Source organism: Serinus canaria, chromosome 1A, assembly GCF_022539315.1.
Source record: "Serinus canaria isolate serCan28SL12 chromosome 1A, serCan2020, whole genome shotgun sequence".
In the NCBI taxonomy this organism is placed as follows: Eukaryota; Metazoa; Chordata; class Aves; order Passeriformes; family Fringillidae; genus Serinus; species Serinus canaria.
In genome coordinates this window covers 10963890-10978111 of record NC_066314.1, presented here as the reverse complement: position 1 = coordinate 10978111, position 14222 = coordinate 10963890, and the positions used below count along the sequence as shown (strand labels likewise).

The 14222-nt window shown below is 42.8% G+C and overlaps 1 protein-coding gene across 2 annotated transcripts in view; it reads right to left on the bottom strand.

The window, feature by feature from the left end:
* Positions 1-13262, bottom strand: part of MAGI2 (membrane associated guanylate kinase, WW and PDZ domain containing 2) — a 699256-nt gene extending 685994 nt beyond the window's left edge. For both annotated transcript variants that reach the window (XM_030238194.2, XM_030238195.2), the window contains exon 1: positions 12939-13262. In XM_030238194.2, the coding sequence (XP_030094054.1) occupies positions 12939-13239 (301 nt within the window). In that variant the 5' untranslated portion in view covers positions 13240-13262. The remainder of the gene's footprint in view (positions 1-12938) is intronic.
* Positions 13263-14222: the final 960 nt, after the last annotated feature.

The following is a 14222-nucleotide window of genomic DNA, read 5'->3' as shown; positions in this document are numbered from 1 at the left end:
CCTGCCTGGGACTGCCAGGTGTCCTTGTCACATCAGGATAGGCTCCTCCACAATTCCTTAATAATCCAAGATTCTGCCAATGGCCCCATCCAGTTTGGATCAAAAGGTGGCAACACCAGGCTCTGAGAGGAGCCAGGGAGCCAATCTGAAGTGCCCCACCACTGTGAAAAGTTAGAGGCTCCCACTGGGTTCTTAACTAGTATTTTGTATGTTTCACACAGCAAGCCAAACTCTGCCTATGGTAATATTTTTAGGACTTCTTCTCTTTCCAAAAGGTTTTAAAACAGAAAGACAAAGGGGGTGGGTGAAGGAATAAACATCCCAAAATAAACCCCACACAAATTACTTATCATTTGTAACTTGTCAAACAGCTGCTTTAACAGGCCAAAAGAAGTTTAATAAATGTCTCACACAGTGTGACTGATGTACCTAGTTGTCCAATTAGCAGTGCAAACAAACATAAGTATCTCATTAAAATATGTAAATGTATATAACTTTGATTTCCTACATTTTACCACTTCCAAGATATTTCTGAAATGCATTTCATTTTAGGAGAAAACACTCCATCACACTCTCTCATCTGCAGATACCTCTGCATGCTTGTGCTTCTTCTTTCTTTCTTATTAAGAAAGCTTTACGTGGGATTTGTCATGCAAAATATAAAATAAATACCCACAAAAATGTTCCACTCGAGCCATCAATAGAAACCCTAACTGAACAGGAGAGGGGGTTTTGTGTGGTTTGTGTGCCTTTACTTGGATGCAGTACTGCTTGCATAGACTTCTAAATTACATTGCAGTGTTCTCCACTCTGTTATTGATTGAGCTGAGATTTTTGGCAAGTCACTTCACCACTGTGTAGTTTTTTCTATTCCTACCTCCCCTCTGTGTCTCATTTGCCTTTATAAACCCTTTGGGGCAGCAAGTGTTTTTCCCTGCCAGCTTGTAGTACCTGTCACCATGGGATCTTATTTCAGTTGGCTTGATAGACTAATAACAATATTTATGTTGTAAGAGTTTAAATTTTTAAAGAATAAAAGGAAAATACTAAGCAATTATATTGGAGTAATACAGTACCAGTTCTATGGGCAAACCATACATGTTTAGAAAGATCCTTTCTTCCTAAAAAGCTAGTCAGGCTTTAATAATGAAATAAGTTTCATTTAAAAAAATTAAAAACAAACAAAACCATAAAAAGACAGCACAGAGGACAAAAATCATTATGGTTTTGAAACTCAGTAATTTCCCAGGGGTTTCTAAGACCTCTATCTCATAGCCTAGGTCAGGAGACCAAAGAGGGAAGAAGTTTTATGCAGTCTCAGCTTCCCTCCTCACAATGAAATTCACTGAGGGAGCTGAGGACATCAGGAAATACTCCTTGTCTGGGAACTCTGAATAAATCATTTTGTAAATGACTTTTAGAATCTGGAAGCTACTCAGATTGTCTAATAACAAGGCCAATATTAGCACCTAAAGGGATACAACTGAAGACTTCTGGTTTAATGTCCCAGCTGCAAACCTCTTTCCCAGCCAGCAGCATCCTCACTAGCTGGCCAGCAGTGCTCAGACACAGAGGGAGGAATTCTGCAGCTCATGCAACCTGTTCCTACAGCAATTGGTGAGAAAGTTGCTTACTACTTACCAGAAATCTTCTTAATATTGACTGAAAATAATACTAATTGGATTTACTACTGTTTTAGAACTGGTACTGCTCTAGTCACATGCAGGAGGTGCTTTCTCCCATATGCAAAAAATCCAAAACCAAACCTTCAGTTTTTTGACTTTTACACTCAGAAACATTAATTTCACTACCATTAAAGCACAGGCACAGATATGACTCCCTATCAAGGCAAAGGAGCTGTTATACTTCTGCAATTCCCATGAACTGTACACAGACCCATACAATATTTCACACATATTTAAAAGTGGCATATATAAGTCATGTGGGTTCATCTGTTCTGAAGACTATTTCAGTACATATCACAGGCTTAACATAAAAATTCAATATAAATCTGAATCCACAAGACCTTTTAATTCATATTTCAATGACCGACTTTCAATTTTAATTAAGCAAATCCAACATCTTGATTTTACTTTATTTTCTTAACAAAACCTCCAGTATTGTAATGGATGCTTTTCCTGAAATCTTTTATGCTATTTTTACTGGAAAATGACCAAATAGAGTGAGTGCAGAAAAAGCACTTTTTACTGGCTTGTCTGAAATTCCAGTAATTCTTCTGGAAGTTTACAGGGCAGAAATGTTCTTCCACATCTGTAATCAAGCAGATAAAATGAAAACCCAAATTCTTCAGGAAACATATTCTCTGTACACTGCATAACAAAGATTTTTTTAATAGGCTTCACTAGCAGTAGCTATAATAGAAAAACCATGAGACAACAGACCAGCACTACCAATAATAGAAGCTCCACATTAGTAATAACCACTATATTCTCTTAAATCCAAAAATATTGCTAAGCTTTTATCCACTTCAAAGCTTCAATCACCAAGACTGAATTATGATCAATTAGAGTAATAGATCCTATGTTAAAATGATACAGAATATTTCCAGCAACTAATTCCAAGACATTCATTATGTTAGACTCTGAATTTAATGTGAATAGTTCCTCACATTGCCATAGAAACGAGAGACTCTCAACTTGAAATTGCCATGCTAGTTGCTACAACAAAAAGGCAGTTTCATGTGTGAGACAATAGGCAGATATAACAAACCCACATGGAAAGAGAAATCAGAAATACCAGTAAAAATAATGACTATATTATTACTAAATATATACATGTATATGTGTATATATATAAAATGAAGAGGAGTCAGAGCAAACCACCTAATATCATCAAGTGCAGAATAGGCATCCCAGCAGGTCTGAGCTTCAAGCAGAGTTTTCCAAAGGAGTAGCGTAGTGGCTGAACAGGGAATTTGGGGGATAATTACTCTTTACCTAAGCAAAGCACTCAACAGTTTAATCTGAAGAGGTGTTCACTCCTCCATCAGTCTGATACAAGAGTTCAGCAGCTGCTCCCTTCCCCACTTCACAAGGATTTCAATTCCATGATAGCATCTGCATGATCTTTTAGCTTTTTAAGCCAGGAACAGGACCCTGCAACACTTGGAAATACAAACTGCTGTTCCTATAAAAAAACCAAGGCCAGAGAATTAAAATATAATGGGATTAATACTTGTTTATACTAACATACCATTTTGGAAGCATGTGAGAGGCTTATGTGACATTTATTAATGCAGATTTAGCACAAAGAAGGACTTAGTAAGGGAATAACAGAAATGAAAACAGCCATTCCATTTCATACTAGAGTCAGTTGTGAGAATGTAACATGATAGAAACTATTCAGTGTAACTCTTATGAGGTACAAATAGGACTGTTCATCACTTTTCAGTCTAAGTTTAAGTAGAAAAAAATGGTGTGTGTTATAAGAACTATTGAGTGAAATGGATGTCCTGGAATGAAACTGATCACCCAGATTTTTTTTCCTTTCAACTTCTATAGGACAGGTTAGGTGTTGTTTTCTGAAATGGCAATATTTTATCATAAATATGCAGATTAATTAGTGAATGGCATGATGGGAAAAAAGCTGGAAAATTTTTCTTTAAATTACAAAAAGAACTTTAAAATGTGCAATTTCAAAAATCATTTTGCACATTTCATTTTGAGAAATGCAAGGACAACGTGAGATAGAAAGCTATTAATAAATAGATAAGTAATAAAATAGAATCTGTACCTGTTTGCAGGAAGGATTTCCACTCTGGAATACTAATGTTACATTAACACAACTACACAATGTACTTGCTAGTACAGTGTAGAAAATTTTGCTCATTATACTCCACCACTGTTTTCCATTGTTCTGCTATGTATAGTGGATCTAAGAGCACTACTCATAATGATGAAGTCTATTTCTAGGGTTTTTTTCCCTTTTTTCCCTGAATAATAAGGACACAATATTTCTTCAGCATTTTTGAAAATAAACACACCATGACTCTGCAGAGAGTGAGGGAGTGACCTCAATTCTGTCCTCAGTGTCTGACCTAACAGACTGTCAGAGGAAAACCCTGGCCCCCAGTGCAGTAATCTGGGAACTCTGTGGACAATTTAATAACTCTGGATAAGTCAATGAAATGGCTGCCACCACTGGCTATAGAGACTGGCATATGTTGTCAAGGCTGTGCCACCTGTCCCCAGACCAGGCACAATGGGAGATTGTTACACCAGCCCTTCTCCCATTGGAACAGGCATGATCTGGAGTGCCAGAATTCTGTGTCAAAGCAAGTTTCTGCCTGCCTTCTGAACTGAACTCAAGCACAGAGGGTAGGAATATCTTTCTGGCAGAATAAACTAGTTGGTGCTAATGCCAGACCTGAAAGATGTGCTACCTGAAAGGTTCAAGATGAATTCCAGTGACACAGGAAGGTGCTTCATTAGCACAAAAGGCTTGGAGTGGGCAAGAAAGCAGAATGTTGGTGGCAGACAGGGCTCCATGGTTTGCAAATTTATGGGGGGCCTCCATGAAGTACACTGATCTGAACCAAGGATGGCTCAAGAAAGTAACAAAAATACTATATTGAAATGTATATAGAAAGGCATTATTTCATCTATGGATGTGGCAGCACACAGCCAGTTTGTCTTGTCTGAAAATCATAAAACACATGCACATTTGGTGTTTTAATTCCATTTCCACATGGTGTTGAATACCTGGACTGATGCCCTTGCTTCCCAAGGTCAGAGGCCTGCCAAGAAAGGTGCAGTGATGATTTAGTGTTTATGGTCCTGCACTACCACTACATAGCATTCATGGCCATGACACCACCACTGTGCTGGTACCAGAGAAGAAGGAAGCAGAAATAGAGCCAGGGAGGCTGAGGTGCTGCCTCAGCAGCAAGGAACCCAGCATGCAGTTCTGTGCATGACAAAATACTACCTGGTAAATCTCTGTTTTGGTAGGAACATCACTCATGTTTTAAAGTCATCCTAAAAATGTTTTTCTCCCCCACTTCTAGGTGGCACCATTATTTCACCCTACTTTCATGAGAATTTGGGACAGAAACACAGACATGTTAACAATAACTCATGCTTTCATCTGAAGAAGCAAGAATGCAATTTTTTTCCTTTGGAATGAGATAATTGAGCATATTTTAGAGGGACAGCTTTACACCAGCATTCTTCTAGAGACACCAGTTGGTCATAGCTTGGACTGGTGCACCATTTGCTGCACATAAAACTGACTGGATGGTAGGTCTAGAGAGTGGGGGGAATGAAGTACATCCTGCTGGTGGGCAGTCACCAGTGGGGTTCCTCAGGGCTCACTATCTGGGGCAGGCCTGCTCAATATCTTTATCAACAGTGTTGGTTTTTCAGTTCATTACAAAACAGACATTGAGGTGCTGGAGCACATCCAGAGAAGGGCAACAGAGGGAAGGGTCTGGAGCACAAGTCTGATGAGGAGTGTCTGAGTGAGGGGGTGTTTTGCCTACAGAAAAAGAGACTCAGGGGAGACCTGATCATTCTCTACAGCTGCCTGAAAGGAGGTGTAGCTGGGTGGGGTCAGCCTCTTCCCCCAAATAACAAACAACGGGACAAGAAGAAATGGCCTCAAGGTGCACAAGGGAGGTTTAGATTGGATATTAGGAAAAAAAAATGTCTTCTCTGAAAGCATTGTCAAACATTGGAAAAAGCTGCCCAGGAAAGTGGCTGAGCCACCAAACCCTGGAGATGTGGCACTTAAGGTTACAGTTTAATGGTGGACTTGGCAATTCTGGTTTAACAGTTGGAATCAATGAACTTAAAGGTCTTTTCCAAGCTAAATGATTCTATGATTTCAACATGTTTTGAGAAACAAAGACAGACCTAGGAAACACATGTTCCCCATGCTGATTTTTCTTGTGCTGCAGGCACAGGGTTGTACTCAGTCTTGAATATGACAGAACACATAAATTCTAAAACCAGTAATGTACTTTAATAATCTCTAATTTTTTTTCCTGGAACTTTCACACAATTTTACTTTCTCCATTTTGTTCCTTGTCTTACTTTCCTTCATCTCAAATTCATGTGCTGTGGAAATAATCAAAGACACCCAGGAGAAACGTCTGAGGCTGATAAGCAGAGCGAAACAGCATTATTCATATATTACTAATCAAAATGTATGTATGAATGAGAAGATACCTGGTAGTGCTGTGTTGACAGCAAGCTACCTTTTGATTAAGCTTTCTGGATTCTAGCAATCTGAAGGTACTGACTAGGAGTTTGAGAATAATGTAAGAAGGATAAATACATGGCAGATACACACAAACAACAGCTTTCTTTCAGCTCAGCTTCTAGTGAAGTCTCCAAATTATGGATAGCAGGTTTGAATAAATGAGAGATTTTAGGTTAACATTAAAAGAACATTCAAACCATAAGAACTGTTTTTGAGATTATCATTTTCCAATGAGGATTTTGTTCAGTTTAGGAATGCTAAATAATTTTTGTTAAAGCCCTTAAGTATCTTTCTTTTCTTTTGCTTCTGCCCAGCATTCCACTTTTCATTGGGTAGTTTCAGCCTACAGTTAGAAAGCTAAACAAATGGCCAGAAAACTGTGGCACCTTCTTACTGGATAGAAGAAAAGCAGATTTGCAACAAGTTGGGTGTGCTGAAGAGATACTGTTGGGATCAGAACCCCTGTGGTTTTAGAAAATTCAGTTAAGGCCAGCATTGCAATGGCATTCAGCAATAAAACCCAATGACAGGCACTTTGCCACAGAAATCAATACCATCCAACCCTGTGCTCTACACTGCACCTACTTGGATAGGCATCTAGTCAATCTTATTCTAAAGTTGATGATTATTTTATTTCCTACAGCATAATCCTGTGCCATACTGTACATTGCTTGGCCACCAGAGTACATAGGTTCATTAACTGTCATATATATTTGCACCAAAACTTGAATGAAAAATATTCTAGAGTAGTACTGTAGCAATACTTGCATAGCAGTACTATACAAGTTCTTACACAATCTCAACCTTAAGATGAAAATTTCTACCAGTCTCAAAAAAAACAAAGATTGTAAAAATTTTGATGTATATTGTTATAAACACCTAGGTACATGAGCAAAAACATTAGGTTGAGAATGTTAACACGGTCAAAAAAATACCACTATGTTCTTTGAACTTTGCCTCGATAGTCCCCAGTAAAAAAAAAAAAAAAAAAATCCCTTTTTTTATTTGTTTATAGCACCATGAGGAAGAGAAGAACAAGAAACATCTGCTTCCACAGCTACTGCAGCACTTTCCATCACTCTTTCTAAATCACACTTGTGACCACCTCCTCCTATAAGTCCCTTTTGAAGGAGTACTTCTTCCAGGTATACACCCCTTCTTGTATACAAAATATGTAGATGAATAATTTATAGAATCTTTCATGTCATGAAAGGAGCTCCTCATCTATAAAGAGCAAGGAGAAGATCAAGAACACTGAAAGCAAAAGCTCAGAATCCCTATCTTTCATGAAAAGCTGAATTAATGCAGGTGAGGTTATAGGATGCATAAAGGAAGTCAGACACAATTCTACCCCCTCACACCAGTACTTTCTTTTGATGTCAACAGTATCAACAGATGTACAAGTCTTATTGGAAAATTAACTTTACCTTATGTGACTAAACAGAACTGAGCAGAGCACTCTCAGTTATTTAATTTCTTCAAGGAAATGATGCACTAACAAAGTCATGGCCCCATCTTTTAATGGCACATTTGTAATTCTCAGGGAAGGAAAAAGACTGATGATTATAATTGTACTGCCAGTGAACACAGAGTCCCTGACATGAAACATCACAAGCTCTCTGGAGGAGCTGAAGAATAAATCACAAGCTACATGAGTCAGAAGTCAGCTTCAATGGTCTTTAAATTAAGATGGACAAGCATAAGAATAGCATAAAGTAATGGTAAAAAAATAACTCTGAATTTAATTTTAGAAGTTAATAAAATCCTAAGGAGCACAAATTAGGAAAAAGGAGTAAGTTTATTTGCAAATACTATCTATGCAAAAGTTATAAAGAAAAGTGAACCACATGGGTTTTCAGGGTTCTTTGGGTCTGGTTTTTGAAAGAGCCTTGTGATTTTTTTTTTTTTTTTTAAATTCTGGAGAATCATGCAGCTTTCTGTTTTAAAATACCTGTTCTTGTGAAGAAAGCTGTATCCAACATTCCCATCATGGAATAGAGTATATAGTGATATCCAGGAATAAAAGATCACCAAAACACTATCTATATGCACAGAGTGTTTTAATGAATGTAATGAAGATAATTTATGACCTTAAAGAACAAGAAATTAAAAAACCCCATAACTATACAAATGAATATGTGTATGAAAAATCTGTAGTGAAATACTAATATTTTAACTAGCTAACATGTTTGCACATGGAACCAAAACTTTGGAAAATCACGACATTCCTGCATTTCTCTGTCAAAAGGCCTGTCACAGACTTTTAAAGAAATTTTAAAAGTTAAGCCAGGTTTTAATTGCAAAGCTTATGGATTAATCCATTAAGATAAAACACTACAAGGCTACTAAACCCTATAGCCACAAATCAGTGGGTGTTGGGACAACACCATCCTGTGTCCTTTTAGTCTTTGCTTGGCAACCACAGTCACAGGCACCAGGAATAGGATGTGGAGGATGCAGTCTGCCCAAACTTGGCTTCTCTTGTGTCAACCCTAATGAGGGTCCAAACCTCTTCCTGACTGGGAAAGCACTTGAAAATATGCCCAAGTACATCTACACTTAGCAAAACATTCTAGAATATGCTTACTATTAAGTAAATGATTGGACTGAGAAAATTAAACTTTAGTTCCTCCTTACATTATTTGTACTAAATGCCTTTTTTGCATAAGGAGCTAAAGAATTAGGGGTTGACACTTTAAGTCTGACTTTTTAGTCAGATAAGAGTCTGACTAAGGATTAGAAAGTATCCATAGAAAGTGTCTGTTTTATTCATATTTCAAATAGTCATACTACTAAATACTTCTAAAAATAAATTAAATTGCTCAGCTGGTCAGATCACTCAATGCATCCAAACCACTTTCCTTGAGAAAGAGATGCACCAGACAGGAGCTCCAGGACAAAATCTGTTGCAATGCTCCTGAGTTCTGAAATCCATGTTTTCAGACTGTTCACTGGGATTCTGCTGAGGGCATCTACAGAAGTTTATAACTCTCTGTAAAGAATAAAGATCCCAGTTTATGCAGAACAACCAAGTGGGCTGTTCATGCAGCCCTACAAAGAGTGAGCATGCACAGCACAGACCTGGTCAGTTACTGCTGGGAATTACTGTGGATCTGAGACAGCAGTGAACAGACAGTGGAACTGGAGGCAACACTGCTCCCTGTATGACTCTTCCCCATGTGATTACTTATCCAAATTAAGATGCCTTCCCTTAACACACTGCTACTTTTACAACTACGCATCTGTACATGTGTGGGAAGAAGACAGCACTTAATCCAAACTGTTCTGCATGTGAAAACAAACACATCTGAAATTCAGAAGTATTTCTTTAAGAAACAGTTAAAAGCTCTTATCCTCACCCAAAGGAGCAGAAGGTCAAAATGCACATTTGCAATACACCCAACTAATGTAACTGCTGTATACAATTCTCTCATTGGAAGGATGTATATTCAAAATAGCATGGGGTCTTGCAGAGGAAACCCTGTCTTCTTTATCTGATGTCAAAGACTGCTTTGCCTTTGACTTCATCTGGGCCAAGATTTCATCCCATGTGTTTCCAGAAACTCTCTATGATTCTGCCAACAGTAGCACAACAAGTGGCTCTCCAAAAAACCAAAAAACAAACGAAAAAAAAAACCTAACAAAAAAAAACCAAACAGGAAATAGTCTCCAAGGAACATTTCTTTGTGAACTCTTACAATTAAGACTAAATAATAATAATAATAATAATGATTCTTACAGTCTTTTCTCCTCATGCAAACCCAGGCACAACATTCTGCATTAAAACCCTATTTATTTATCTGGTGTCATACCTAGAAGAATTCATGTTGCATCATATCATGGAACTGCAAATCAGTTTCTCATGAAGTTTACTCCTCCTCAAAATATGCAGCAACTCCTACATTATATGTTTGGGGTTTTTATAACTCAAGATGTTTAGCTAACACAAAACAGCAATATTCCATTCAACTTTTCAAAAGTAGTATTTCATCTAGTAATGTGATAAATGATGAAGTATTTAATTATTCCAGAGAGGGGAGTCTTTAATAAACCATAACGGGAAAAATCATGAAAGCACCTCTTCTATGCTTTAAAACTGCTAATTCAGCCACTCACTGATTTCATCTACAAGTAAATTTTCACTGCTGAATTGTCAAAACTTTCAAATAAGAGAAATACTCACAGTCTCTTAAAGATCACATTATAAATAGTCGTGTCCTACCTCCACATTTCTCTCTCTGACTTCATTCCTAGGCAGCCTGAAGAAGCAGCTACAGTCACATGGTGCATTCAAGGTCATGCTATTCTAATTGACAGAGATAGCATTGATAAATTATGCGGAAACAACAATAATGGAGTCATTAACCTTGTTCCAGCACACTAAAGGTGCTTCATAATTAAAAGGAGTAAAAAAGTTACAAAAACATATAAAGATTTTATTGCTCAGTCTTTTCTCTCCTACACACTGCTGCAAAGCACTGCCAGGGAATAGTAATATTGCTGTAACGTGGCTGCCTGTGCTTTGTCACCGAGGGGCGCAGGGATGCGCTGGCTTACACTGGAAGGAGGAGCCAGGTAGTAAAGTGCACAAACCATTGACTTTTTTTTTTTCCCCAATAGGAAGTTGGATCCAGAAGGCCTCTCTCTTTGGCATAAAGGATACTGGAGCACATGAAGGATCATTCCAGCCAGGAAATGTTTCTGAGTCCAAGAATCTATGCTGAACTGTCATTTCCAAACACACAGACATGAGGCCAGCGCTTTGAGAATTGCATTCAAACTGTAGTGAGTTAACATACTGAACTGAAACTCCTCAGGTATGTAGAGATACAGGTACAAATACATAGAATTAGGTAGAATTTAAAATTTATCCCTTATGTCTCATGCAGAAGACTGCAGTAATTCCCAGACTAAAAGCCTGACTCGTGTCCCTAATTCATGTATGACAGGTAATTTATTAAGGGTGCACACATTAATGAATCACCAGTGGTTGCTTTGACTTGAAAAGAAATGTTATAAAAACAGTGGAGAAATAGGACATGTTTCACCTAGCAACTCAAAGTAACCTTAAATTTGCTTTACTGTAAAGAATATATAGGATTTCTGAAAACATAAAAAAGTTAAAATTAGTTTACAGACAATCTACCCTTATCTTCTTGACACTTCAAATGCTGCTTCTTTTGGAATCCTTTCACAGTAAGACCACTCACACTAAAATTATTAATAAAAAGAGGACAGTGCAGAGCAGCTTTCCTGGAGTTCAGGTGCCCAAAGATGACACTACACTGCCAAGACAGAATCTATTATAGTCATTTTTAATCTTCACTTACCACATGAACTATTGTGTCTCTCTGCATTGCCCGACTGTCAAGATATGATCTACAGCATATTGCACAACTTACCCATAAGGACAAATAAAAAACTCCCAGATTGCATCTGTATGTAGAGGCTTGACCTCTTATGGAGATAACTGAATATATAAAAAAGTACATTCTGAAGGCCTGAGTGGAAGTCAGATTCTTTCTACTGGTTCTGTCATGTCTAGATAAACTAATAACTAGCATATTCTTCAAGCATTCGGAAGTATCGCAAATTATACTTTAAATAATAAACCGTCAATTACAAAGAGGAAGTCAAATTGCCAAATTATACCCAGTGCCAGAGAGATTCTCCTCTGTGTCCTCTGAGCACAGGCTGATGGCTACAGTTGCAGAGCACAAGCGCCTCTGATGCATGGTATCTAAAAACTTCCCACCGCAGAAATTCCCAAGTTTTCAATGGCTGGGCTCGCTGCCCGGCTGGAATGCGTACTTGAGCGATACGCCTACAGCCGCTGCACCACCCATAGCCGAGGAGCACCTACAGACTCGGCTCCCAGAGCAGCTCCTGTGCTCCAGAAATGCTGCTGGGGTCGCAGAAACCTCCTCGCGAGCGTTCAGCTGCAGAGAACTCAACTCAGCATAGTTTAAAGAGGACAGAAACAAACATGTAAACAGCATCTGTGGCGTCTCTTCTCTATTGACTTTCCTGGAAACGCATTAACCTATTACAGTACTTCAAAATAAATAAGAGAAACAGAGGCGAGGCAAGAGTACACCGTTCTCTCCCAAAAGTTTCTTTCTGCCTGTCCTCTCACATGCTCTGAGTTCCCCGTTCCCTGGGATTAGCGATCGTTTTCACCAGGGATCAAATGAATGACTTTTCCGCTAATGACATTTAAGAGATGCTAAAGCCACCCTGGGCGCCACCAGGGACCCGGCGAGCGGCGGCAGCCCCTGTCGCCACGCCAAGGAGCCCGGAGAAAGGCGAAGCCAAGGGCAAGCCCCGCTCCGCAGCCGGCCCCGGCCGCCGCTCCTGCCCCCGGCAGCGCCAGCGGCAGCAGCGCCCGGAGGGGCGGCGGGGACCGGGCCCGCTGGGTCGGGTCGGGTCGGGGTGGGACCCGTCCCCGTGAGACCGGGGCTGCAGGGGGTGCTACCACCGCCCCCCGCCCGGCCCCCCCCGGCATGGCGAAGCGCTGTCACTGACGCACATTTAATTCGCCCGGCTGCGGGTACCGCGCAGCGCCGCTCGCATCCTCCCCCCGCCGCCGGGGAGGGGGCGGCTCCGGCGGGGAGGGGGAAAGTCAAACTGCAGCAACAAAGTTGCTCCCCCTCCGTTCCCCCAGATCTGCCCCGGCCCCAGGGAGTGGGCAGAGAGGGGGCCCATGCCTGCCTTACCTTGCTTGACGCACTTGAGGCGGATGGGGTCCTTGCAGTGCTTGATCACGGCCAGCACATCCCTAATGGTGAGCCCGGCCACGGGGGTCTCGTTCACCTCCAGCAGCAGCTCCTCCGGCACCAACTTGCTGCCGCCCTCATAGGCCACCTTGCCGGGCTTCACTTCCCCCAGGTAGGGGAACTGCCCATTCTCGGCGCCCCCCTTCAGCTCGAAGCCCAGCTGTCCCTCCGGGTTCCTCACGATCACGATCTCGTGGACTCTGCTCGTCCAGTGGCTTTTTTTCTTCAAGCCCTTGGACATTGCCGTGGGGATGCTCTGCCCGACTCCCTCCCTGCAGTCTTGCGCTTCTTCCCCCCTCCCTCTCTGCCCCCACTCCCCGGGGCAGCCGCTCTCCTCCGGGCAGGCTCGGGGCGGGCGGCAGCGGCCGCAGCTGTGCCGGCCGGCGGCCCCGCGGGCTGCGAGCTGGGTCGGGGAGCGCCTCTGTGCCCGCTCCTCCCGGCTTTAGCTGATATCCATGGCAGCCGCGGCGGCCGGACCCTGCCTGCGCGTGGATGCACTAGTTGTAGAGAAACTGGCAGGAGGGAGGAGGGAGGAGGGAGGGAGGCAGCGGGAGGGAGGGGACGGCCGCGGCGCGGGGAGGAGGAGGAGGGGTGTCGGTGTCGGTGCCGGAGCGAGGCGGGCGCTGTTTCGCCGCTCCCGCCTCGCCTGACCCGGTAGTGAAGGCCGAGAGAGAGGCTGCCTGGCACGGCCGGCAGAAGGCGGAGAACGGCCCGGGCGGGGGGGCGAGGGCGCTCGGCGGGCGGGAAGGAGAGCGGCGACCCCCGCCCGGCCCCAGCGCGGCCCCGGCCGGGAGGGGGCGCTCCGGAGAGCGGTGGCGCTGGCCCCGCCGCCTGCCCTGCCCCGGCCGGACACTGCCCAGCGCCGCCCCGACCCGGCTGGACACTGCCCAGCGCCTGCCCCCGGCCCGACCCGGCTGGACACTGCCCAGCGCCTGCTCCGACCCGGCTGGACACTGCCCGGTACCGCCCCGGCCCGGCCGGACAGTGCCCGGTGCCGCCCCGGCCCGGCCGGACAGTGCCCAGCGCCTGCCCCGGCCGGACAGTGCCCGGTGCCGCCCCAGCCCGGCCGGACAGTGCCCAGCGCCTGCCCCGGCCGGACAGTGCCCGGTGCCGCCCAGCGCTGCAGGCGCGGGGGGAGCGGCAGCACCTCCAACCGTACGGGGGCATCGCGTCGCTGGGGGAGCTGCCCGAGGCGGAGCGGGCAGGGTCCTGCCGGCCAGGAAC